Genomic DNA, 11,515 nt, shown 5'->3' on the forward strand with positions numbered 1-11,515 from the left:
TGCCAAGATAATCAAGTTTGAGCAAAACTAAATAAAATTTTACTGAAAATATACTGACTTGAAAGGCTCTATATTCCAATTGCTGACCTAATGCATCCCATTTATCAGTTGCCTCAAACGAAATAAATCCATAAAAAATTGATTTTATTTATGCAGAACAGAAAAATGGTTCAAGGTTTAGTTTTCATCTATGCTCTATGAATGGGTACAACTGAAGTTGAAATTATAAAAGGAAGAAAAACAGAAGAGGAAAGCCCTTGGATAGAAATTAATGAACATATAAATTGCAAATTAACAAATATAACCTCGTAATAGTCTTGTTGAGATATGGTTATGATGTTAACCATTATATATAAGCTACAAAAGGAAGGAGGGCCTATACAGGTAACATATACTTTTTACAAACCTTTTCTTATGACTAATTCGGAATTCTCTTTTTTTATAGTATTATTTGATCCATCCATATATCACCTTCATCACAAAATTAGCTAACCAAATCAAACAAAATCTCATAAAATGAGCTCCACCATCACAAAAAAAAAAAAAAAAAATCATACAAAAAGCAACAGAACAAAACTTAAGAGTATAACTATTTCAAAAAAATAGGAAAAAAGAAAGCAGCATTAGATTGTAACTTGGAGTGGCATATTGCTCCATACACTATAAAAAAAAAAAGAATTATAGAGGACAAGTCTTAGGCACAATTTAAAGTAGTTATCTTTAATTGTATATTTGCAATTATTAATAGGGACTAATTTTAAAAATGTCCCCTTTACTATTTTAATTTATAATAAGAGACGGAAAAATATATAAAAATATATCATATTAAATTTATAATTTTGATATTAATATTTTGTGGACAAATTAGATAGGAAGTTCTACGCTTTCATTCTAACGGGTTTATTTAATGATCTTTGGGGACAAATCCCTTAATTAATCGAATCTGCAGTGGCTTTTTTATTTCCCTCTTTCTCTTAAAACGTAAAGGAAGAAAGGAGGCTTAGGGGATGGCTTTGGAATCAATGACATCAAATCACTTCTTTTGGACTTTCTGGAGTTTGATTCATTGTGCAAAAAACCTCAACAAGCTTTACCTCGATAGGCTATCTAGACTATCTTCTTTCTGTATCAAATGGTTCCCCTGAAGCAAAGATTTGATTTTTTTCTTATTATTAGGTCTCGCCTCCTTGGTTTCCTAGATCGATTTTGCAGGTACGAGAATCTGAAATTTTTCATCTCAGTTGTCTTTGCAATCTTAGGGTTTGTGACGAAATCGGTAACACCGAAGGGATTTCAAAGTTAGTTCTTGCTTTAGCGCCTCGTAGTTTCCTCGCGGCTGCCTTCATAAGCACGCGCGGCTTCCTCCGCAGTATCAAAAGTACCTAGCCAGTGTCTGCACCGCCCTATACAGTCACGTATTTCAGCTGACCACCTTCCCCAGGGTCTCTTTCTCACTCCTCTGTCGGTCTTCTGCAATCCAAGACCGCCTCCACCTTCCCGTTTTGCTGCCTTGGATCGGATTCGTTCAGTTTTGTTTCTTTTTAAAGAAGCGGCGGAAGTGGTTCCGAACAAGACGTGTTCGCCAACAACGACGGCGATGCCGTCCAGAACAGGTGGTGTTTGGATTTGAGCCAGAGAATAGGTGGAAATAGTGTTGTAGTGGTAGGCGAGAAGAGAAGAAGAGAAAGGATGTTGTATGGGTGTGTAATTGTAAAGCCACGTCGTGATAGGAAAGAAGTCCAAGGTATCAGTAAATAGAGATGTTTCGGGGTTGTGAAAGAAGGGTAGTGAGAGGAAGTTTTGGTTGTCCATGTGAAGGAATGCTTTTGGAAAAATAATGGAAGGTCTTGTGGAATTAGGACATGACGTTGTGAGGTTGAGTAGTAATTGAAGAGATAAACCAAGTTGGTGGTACAGGGACGTGATTTTCTAATTACAAGAACGTGGCAACAAAGGTGATTTTACTAAATTATATTTTGCTATTAAAAACCTTTATTTTTTTGGAGGAAATAATAATTTGGAGGGAAATTTATCTATTACAGTTATTTCTACCGCCAAAACTTCTATGTCCATCCTTAAAAGGCTCTCTGAAATACAAGTTCAATTTTTGGAGGAGGCTGAGTGCGCAAAGGTTTATCAAACATATCTGCCAATTCATTCAGGTTAGTGCACCAATATAATTTTGGTTATCTGGGTTATTGAATTTGCATCATTATGGTTATATGGTTTCAGATATTAATGCACAATTATCTAATGATTTATTTTGTTTGCCTTTTTTTTTCTCTGTTTAACAGAGTATTCTGTATTGAATATTATAAATTTGTTTTGTTTTCATAATCAAGAATGATGGTAACACCTATAGGATTCACATTAAACCAAAGCCAAAGCCAAAGCCTTAGTAGTAAAAGCCAAATGGGTATTACTTGCTCTCACCATATACAGGTAACAATTAAGCCCCCATTATAATGAAATCAGCAGCAATGGAGTATTAGATTGTTTTTATATGGTGTATTAGATCAATGACAATGTTTGTCCCTTATGGTTTAAACCATATTATCATGAATCAATATAACATGGAGTGCATATCTACACAAGGTAAATTAGCTGAAACATTCATCAATGTCTCTTCAGCATTCTAATTATCCATTTTGTCTATGATGCATACCTTAGTGAAAGCCTTTGCCTCTAGTCTTTGTAAAAGAACATTAACAGGACTTGAGATAAGGCCTGCAAAGTAGCACAAACGTTTTTAAGTTCCCTCACAAAATCTGAAAAATTAGAGTATTAAGCCACAAGAAAATGATCCTACAACTTGATTTTGAAGCTTCGTAGAGCTTAAATTACTATCTTTCTTAGTAATGTATCCATGTTTTCAATCAATTATTTCAATTTATCACTTCAAAATCTACCAAAAGTTGCAAAAATAGAAGTTGGGATTGAAGAATCTCCTAGTTGCAAACTAAAAAGTCACTTCCTGGAAAATTGATTTTGTAGTTACTCAAACTAGATAAGGAAGAACAAAACCAGCAATTTTGAATTCATACAAAATGGACATCATTAAGAAGCAACAAAAATTTAAGATGAGTCTGAAACTAGCAGATAGCTAACACTCTTATTGATTCCAAAACTCTTTCAATGAAAAAGCAAGGGAGAAGAAGGGAGAGCAGTTAAGAGAGGGTTGATTAATTATATAAAAATAGTATAGGGACTCCATTGCTGATTTGAGTAGAATGAGGGCTTAATTGATTTTTAGTTCATAGTTTAGGGGCTCAAATGGGATTTATGCCTAACTAATTCAAGAGTAATACTTAATAATGATTGTAAGCCTACTGTTTCCGAAGTTAACTCTCAATAACAGCTTGAGTTGTTGTTTTGTTTTACTAACTGTATTTGGGAATTCACAACTCCGGCTATGAATTGTATTGCTCACAACTTTGAGTTAGGAGTCTTATGTTTCTTGTGTCAGTCATTTTAAATCTACTGGTTCGCTGCCAGTTAACGAGTCAACATGGTAAAGGTGATTATAGTTTTGGAATATAGTTGAGTGATTTCATTTTGTTCATGGAAAATAGGGTCCAAAAACTCATAAGGTGCATTGATTAATTAAGTGATGATTATATTAAAATGTAATGGTTTCTTTTCATTGAATTGTTGAATACGCGATTATTTATTTCAATTGGAAACTTGATTTGACAGATAATGGCAGGCGTTTATACACGCGCAAAGAAGAATAAGAGATTACCTCCAATGTTTAGAGGTCGCCCACCTATCCTTAATGACTATTCTGAGGATGAAACACTTCCACCATCAGAATCTCAAGATTTGAGTAATATGGATGCACCTCAAGGTATTACTATTGAATTACAAAACTATTTACATATTGTTCCTTTTAATATCTATTATATACACTTAAATAATGTTTAACAGTGGGATGGAGATGTATTTCAAGGGAGAACAGTCTTAATGATGAAACTAGAGCTAAAAATACTCTCACACCTACTTCTAGACCATTGCTAGCTGGTATTTTTATATCAAATATTTATTTATCTTATATACTTTATCGGTTACAATATGCATCATATTAAATGGATTAACTTTTTTAATATTTCAGATTTAAGAAATAAAAGAATTAGAGCAAGCATCCTACAAGAACCTGTTCCTAATGCTTCTTTACACCATTGTTCTCATCCATCTGCTTTTGGTATCATTTTTTTATTTAATTTAATAATCATTTTAAAATGTTATGTATACAAATGTGTAAATTGGTGGTATTTAAATCTTATATTAATTGTGTTAAATTAGATGACATGACGCAAAATTTGAGGAAATCCAATATGTTTGAGACGGTTGATGACACTGGTACTCGGCAGTTACAAAAGTCTCGTTCTCTACCACCTACTCTTAATGAGAACAATCAATTTGATGACCCTAGCCAATTAGACATTGAGGCAAATCATTTTAATTCAGGTGATGTTCAATGTTAGTACAACATTTAATTGTTTTATAGAGTACGTTGGACCCTTTCTTTTTCTTTATAATTGTTAGTTGTGTTTTGGCATATTCTTTAGGCAGTTCTATTCCGGCAAGGGGGCTATACAAGGGAGCGAATCTTGACAAACTCACAAATAATCGTAAGGATAAGTTAATTGTGTTTATCCCTCCTGTGAAATCTTTTAGACCAATTGGACAACACGAGAGAAAGTTAGCATCATGGTTGGGGTATTGTGCTCGATCTATTGGACGTCCTAGTGAGTCGTGGGATCAAAATTTAGCCAAGCATAGGCCTCGTTTATGGAACATGATTAAGGTAATCCTATACGTTCTTTTAGATTTGTTCAAAAAATTTAGTAGTTGAATTATTTGATTGTTAGCAATATACGTAATGCCTTTAATTTTTGTTTAGGACTATTTTGATGTTAGTCCTGAGAGTCCTAACAAATGGAAGAGGCTTGAGGAGTTAGGAAAGGTGGAGCAGGATACACCTGAAATGAAAAGATCGAAATTTGAATCTTATTGTTTCTCTGTGATGCGAGTCTTATTTTGCAAGTGGAAACACGAGTTACATAATAAATATAAACAACATTCTAGTGATGAGGAACGACTGAAACATGTTCCTAGAGGCCTTTCTCCAAATGATTGGAAGGACCTGGTGACGTTGTTTGGGAGTAAAGATTTTAAGGTTCAAGTTTATCTATTATGTGATATTTATTTTCAAGTTCTTTTTTCATAACGCAATAAGGTTCTTTAACAATATTTACTTTTCAGGCATGGAGTTCAATTAATTCTGATAATCGTAAATGTCAAAAAGTTGTTGCTTCATCTGGTCCCACCCCATTTGCACAAGTGGAGTATGATTTGGTAAAAATACATCAACACTGTTAAATATTTTTAAAAGTTGTTGGATAGGTAATGTTCTATAGTTCTTTGATTGATGTTGCAGTTCGATGAGGAGACAGGGGAATTGCCAGATGCTTCTGATGTGTGGATGGCCACTCATTCAATATTGGATGAAGAAGGTCAAAATCACTTTCGCGATTCGGAATCAAGAAGGCTATATGTAAGTACATAATTTAAACAATATAGAGTTATTATACAATATTTTAAAGAAATTAGAATTGCATTTTATGTTTTACTAATTGTATGATTTTAATTATCTTTTTATGCCTTATAATTAATAGTAATTTTCCACATCTTTTAGGAAGAAATGAAAAGGATTGAGAACGAACCAAGAAATGAAAATGAGTCAGATCCTACACCAGATGATGTTCTACAACAGGTATTTGGAGTTAGGTCTGGATATGTTCGTGGTAAGGGATTGGGATATAAAGCAAGTACCAAGGGAATGGTGTGTAGCGCTAGAAAGGATGATGTAGAAGAGCTGAAAAATGAGGTGGCAATATTAACGCAGAAATTAAAGGCACAAGAAGAGCGTGAAAAAGCACAGAAGGAGCGGGAACAGGCTGTAGAAGACCGAATTCAATCGTATTTTAAAGTGATGGAAGCCATAGCAGCACAAAATAGTTTGGGTACACAAAATCAGAATTTAGAGAGGAGTTCACAAAATGGCTCGGTAATAATTCTAAACTACAAATAATCAATAATTACATTTAAATATATCATATTGTTGATTGATTAGTTTTGATTTCTATTTTATAGGAGGAATAAGATAATAATGGAACCGTAAAGACTGCGGGTTGAAGTGGATGATGAACAAGGATAAATTAAGCTTTACAAAACTAAAACCGATCAAGGAGAGATTTGCTTTATTCCAAGTATCATTTTATTATTATTTATATGCGTTTAGGATATTGAATAGTTGCATTATCTTCTTTTTCTACTTCAGGACTTTTTTAGAATAATTCAATGAACTCATGTTTTTTAAATTAAGGATATGGAACCATAATTACTTCTTAAAAAGGTTCACATATTGTTTGTTTTGCTCAATGGATATTTATTTTGTGTATTTGCTCTGAACAACGCACATGATCATGATTATATTAGGTGTTGGGTCTATTGTATTGTGGGTCTATTTGTTGGTATCATTTATGCAGTTTGGTGGTCGCTGTGTTTTTCATGATTATTCAAAGCCAGGTGGCCTTATACAAAGGTATGATTGTTTCCAATAAGATTTGAATTTCTAGGATTGACAAAATTTTGAAACCAAATTGATTGTTGCAAAGCTAGCCATATGCCTATATTTCTCTTGGAAAACATTAGTGTTCTTATTCCCTTTTGTTTAGATTTCATTACAAGTAGTTAAGCTGGTCGGTGAGTAGAAAGTGATTTCATGTTGATTGAATTTTGTTTGATAATGTGCATCTTGTGTAGTGTATAGTCATGTTCCTGCTACGTTTATCAGTCGAGCTTACTAAGTGGATAATTTTCAAAACAGACAAGTAAAATCTGTATGTCATTCAACTATTATATTAACTTGGAAACAACTCTTGTTTTACAGCTTTTATTTTTTTGGTTACTTTCAGTAATATGAATATTTGAATACTATTTTTGAAACCAAATAATAATTTTTATTTGAAGTTTTATTTCTTTGCAGCACATTGTATTCAATGGTGAAGCAGGAGGAAATGGTTTTGCTGCATCAGCAGTATATGCAGCAGGTGGGGGTGGGGTGACTACTAGTTTTGTGTAGATCCTAACTTAGATTCCGAGCTGGCTCTTACTCCTAGCGTCTTTACATTCTTCCTCTAAACCTTGGAAGTTACAAGGCTAGAAGTTACCATAGATAGGGAACACCATTTGACTCTTTTCGGTGCTGCTACGGAACAAGTAATTTCATAGTTGTATTGTAATTTGTTTCTACATGATGTTGAATCATATTGAACTATTTCTGTTGAGTCTGATTCTGATGTGAGAACTTGCTTCATGATTCATTTATGCTCACCAGTGGATGTTTGATACTTCATATGTAGGCATTGAATCATTTTCAAAGCTTGGAGATTCCATATATTTTGAGGAGGAATGTGATGCCCCTAGTATTTATATTATATACAGTATATTTCAAGCTCTCATGATTGGAAATTGGGACAAATTGCTATTGATCGAGTGACATTGCCCTTTTCTCCGAGCAAGGTAAAATACATTATTTTATAGGTATAAGAGTTACAGAAAAGTGACACATGTGGTTTTGCACTTCATACTTTGAGGATTGTGGATGTTTTTTGGACAAAAAGATACCTCTATTTTGAGGTTAGAAAAAAATGCCCTCTGATCTCAACATATATATATGTTAATTGCCATATTGCATATGCTAATAGGAGAATGTGTAAATTTATGGTCAGGTCATTTCTGGAATATTAGTATATATATATAGATATAGATTTTGTTGATGCAATCAATGGATAAGAGGTCAGTAAATCAGAATAACATGCGCAAGAGAAGTTTGTAATCTTTATCGGTTTACGACTAAAACCGTCCACATTGAATTTATCCGCATCACTGACTTAAATGAAATGGAGGTAATTTCCCCTATTAATGGATAATGTTATGTATGTCATTATGTTCTTAATACAAAGGACATAAATTTTCTTCTGAAAAATAAACTTTGAAAGTCCATAATCATTCTAAAAGACTTTACTGCTGTTATTAGCTATCGAGGAAAGTTGTCCAAAATGTGCATCTTTCTGGTGGAAGCTTGTTGGGAGTATCACGTGGGGCACCAAGTGTTAGTGATATGGTGGACAATATGGAGGTGCTCACTTTATTCCTTTCAAATTTTTTATGAAGTTGCAAGAGTTATACTTCTAGAAAGTGGGCATTAATTTTCTGATGTCCTCTTGCGTAATAATACCAGGAAAGATGAATCAACATGCTATTTGTCCTAGGTGGTAATGGCACACATGCTGGAGCTAATGCAATTCACAATGACTTCAACAGATATATATGTTATTTTCTTATTTTCCTTTAGCTTAATCGAATCATTGAGCTTTGAGAGTCTATGGTTGGAGTTTATTTTCTTATTTTATTGTTTCATGGCAAAGGGGAATAGTTGTTGCCATTTCATGGATTGTCTAGTTCCTTCTGTTAACAAGATAACAGACTTGGTTTAAGTTTTCACTGCATGAAGTATGCTCTGTCTGCTTTATTATATCTACTGTCTAACTAAACTTGCTATAGTTGTTTGAGCTCATATGTATTGTGTTAGATATTTAGGCACCAGAAGGTCCATAATCTTATAATATGAACTGCTGCTTGAGTGCTGTTACTTATATGTTGCGGTCACTGAGATAAACTCCATTGAGGATGTGAGGAGTTATTGATATCATTATTATTCAACTTTCATAGTAAGTATTCATATGGAATATTATATAAATAAATCAAGCATTCTACCTATTTGGTCTAGATAATACTTCACCCACATTTGCTTATGCAACAGAAAATGTTGTTCCTGCCGTGACCTCCATCTTGGCTACCTTACTATCTCTTAATATTGCAAGTTTATTTAATTTTGTCCACCAATCTGAAAATGCACACCAGATGTTTGATATTTGTCTATGTTGCAGATTGGAGCAACTTTATTTTAAGCACAAAGACGTATAGCAAAGACACTTGGGACTCTTACTTCCTTCATCGGAAGCTTCAGTCATAACGCTGCATAAAGGACCACCTATTTACTCACAGGAGCCAGAGTTATTGATACCAGTAGGAGAGGCAAAGGCAAGGAATTGGACGTTGGGTTGTATTTGCTGGTCAAGTTGGATAGTTTTACAATAAATTTTCTTGAAGAAACACCCTACTCCTTTCATTGTTTGTTCATTTACTTGTGTTTTTGGTAGTCTGCCGTTTTTGGGAATTGCAGGCTTGAATTGGAGAATAAGTAAAGCCTTAGAATAATCTTATGATATGTAAACCCTTGAATTGTATAATGATTTAATTGAATTTCCTTAATTACATTCTCTATCCAGTTCAACTCTTCTAAACTGTACAATTTAATTAAATTTCCTTATTTAAACTACTTAGCTAAATCAATCTGTTTTTAAACCATACGAACTTAATTGAATTTCATTATTTAAAGGACTTAACGATGTCAGCTCGTCTATAAATTACAAATTTAATTGAATTTCATTACTTAAATAATTTAAATAGGTCTATCCGTAACTTAACCAAGGCAATCTGTTTATAAATCAAGAATTTAACTAAATTTCATTACTTAAACAACTTAACCAAGTCAACTCGTCTAAACCTTATGAATTTTATTGAATTTCACTACTTAAACAACTTAACCAGGTCAACCTGTGTGTAAATTACGAATTCAATTGAATTTCATCACTTAAACGATTTAACCGGATCAACTCGTCTAAACCATACGAAACTAATTGAATTTCACTACTTAAACAACTTAACCAGGTCAACCCGTCTGTAAATTATGAATTCAATTGAATTTCATTACTTAAACGACTTAACTAGATCAACTCGTCTAAACCGTACGAAATTAATTGAATTTCAATACTTAAACAACTTAACCAGGTTAACCCGTCCATAAATCAAGAATTTAACTATATTTCATTATTTAAACAACTAAACCAGGTCAACTAGTCTATAAATTACAAAAATTGAATTGAATTTCATGACTTAGACAACTTAATGAGGTGAACTTGTCTATAAATCATGAACTTCATTGAGTTTCATTACTTAAACGACTTAACTAGGCCAACATGTCTATAAATAAAAAAATTTAACTAAATTTCATCTTTAACGACTTAACCAGGTCAACCATCTATAAATCACGAATTTAATTGAATTTCATTACTTAAACCACTTAACCATATCAAGACGTCTATAAATCACAAATTTAATGAATTTCATTAGTTACATTATTTAATCAGGTCAACTCATTTAAACCGTACGAATTTAATTGAGTATCATTACTTAAACGACTTAATCAGGTCAACTCGTCTAAACCGTACGAAATTAATTGAATTTCATTACTTAAACAACTTAACCAGGACAACTTGTCTATGAATCAAGAATTTAACTAAATGTCAAACTTAAACGACTTAAACAAATCAACTCTTCTAAACCATATGAATTAAATTGAATTTCACTACTTAAAAAGCTAAACCAGGTCAACCCGTCTATAAATTACGAATTAAATTGAATTTCATTACTTAAACGACTTAACCAGGTCAACTTGTCTGTAAATCACGAATTTAATTGAGTTTCACTACTTAAACGACTTAACCAGGCCAACTCGTATAAACTTGAGTTTCAATTCTTAAACAACTTAACCAAGTCAACTCGTCTCTATATCAAAAATTTAATTAAGTTTCATTACTCAAACGACTTAACCAGATCAACTCGTCTAAACCGTACGAATTAATTTCATTACTTAAACAACTTAACTAGGTCAACTCGTCTATAAATCTTGAATTTAATTAAGTTTCATTAAATTACATTATTTAATCAAGTCAACTCATCTAAACTGTACGAATTTAATTGAGTTTGGTTACTTAAATGATTTAATCAGATCAAACCATCTATAAATTACGAACCGACTAATATTTATGAAATATATTTATTACAATAATATTATTTCATTGGCTTAATATTTTATTAATTAAATGTGCACAGTAACTTTCATAAAAAAAAAATGCACAGTAACAATTTTGTTCAATTTTAACCCCTATTTTGTATTTGCACGGATCGCCCTTCTTTTCCAATTCAGTGTTGCGCCCACATCTCAAACTCAAGCTAATTAGGTTTTATTTTCCATTCCCAAAACCCTGTGTTCTTCCTTCAATACTGTTTCAAGATAAGGTTTTATTTTCCATTCCCAAAACTCTGTTATTCCTTCAATACCGTTTCAAAATATACCAACAGCAATAGAAATTTAATTCAAACTGCTGAATACTTACTGTGGATCGACAATATGCGAAGAGGTTAAGTATATTTCAGCCATCTTTGACAATCTTCTAGCCATTCTTGAAATTCAGGTTAGTTAATTTTATTTTCTATAAATTAAATTGTAAATTTGGGATTACCTATTCAGAATTTAATAGAG

The 11,515-nt window shown here is 32.7% G+C and overlaps 1 protein-coding gene across 14 annotated transcripts; it reads left to right on the forward strand.

The window, feature by feature from the left end:
• Window positions 1-928: 928 nt before the first annotated feature.
• LOC136235642 (uncharacterized) lies at window positions 929-9,427 on the forward strand. 14 transcript variants are annotated; one of them, XM_066025473.1, is made up of 16 exons: window positions 929-1,955; window positions 2,043-2,162; window positions 3,697-3,847; window positions 3,928-4,020; window positions 4,112-4,201; window positions 4,303-4,467; window positions 4,569-4,807; window positions 4,904-5,179; window positions 5,266-5,358; window positions 5,441-5,557; window positions 5,699-6,070; window positions 6,157-6,607; window positions 6,829-6,905; window positions 7,052-7,284; window positions 7,428-8,206; window positions 9,018-9,427. In XM_066025473.1, exons 3-12 carry the CDS (start codon window positions 3,700-3,702, stop codon window positions 6,163-6,165), a joined length of 1,602 nt encoding a protein of 533 aa, XP_065881545.1. In that variant the 5' UTR covers window positions 929-1,955; window positions 2,043-2,162; window positions 3,697-3,699; the 3' UTR covers window positions 6,166-6,607; window positions 6,829-6,905; window positions 7,052-7,284; window positions 7,428-8,206; window positions 9,018-9,427. The 14 variants fall into 14 exon arrangements, with proteins under 14 accessions (XP_065881545.1, XP_065881536.1, XP_065881539.1 ...); XM_066025464.1 differs by adding an exon at window positions 8,309-8,399 and having other exon boundaries at window positions 6,157-7,284; XM_066025467.1 differs by adding an exon at window positions 8,309-8,342 and having other exon boundaries at window positions 6,157-7,284.
• The last annotated feature ends 2,088 nt before the right edge of the window (window positions 9,428-11,515 follow it).

The sequence above is a fragment of the Euphorbia lathyris genome, chromosome 7, assembly GCF_963576675.1.
Source record: "Euphorbia lathyris chromosome 7, ddEupLath1.1, whole genome shotgun sequence".
NCBI lineage: Eukaryota > Viridiplantae > Streptophyta > Magnoliopsida > Malpighiales > Euphorbiaceae > Euphorbia > Euphorbia lathyris.

What these genes read in the sequence shown, in the direction of transcription:
- LOC136235642 (XM_066025464.1), top strand. Translation starts at nt 3,700, where the DNA reads ATGGCAGGCGTTTATACACGCGCAAAGAAGAATAAGAGATTACCTCCA. An exon ending in TTCTCATCCATCTGCTTTTG is followed by an intron (nt 4,202 to 4,302) that starts GTATCATTTTTT and finishes GTGTTAAATTAG; the next exon opens with ATGACATGACGCAAAATTTG. An exon ending in CACAAGTGGAGTATGATTTG is followed by an intron (nt 5,359 to 5,440) that starts GTAAAAATACAT and finishes TTGATGTTGCAG; the next exon opens with TTCGATGAGGAGACAGGGGA.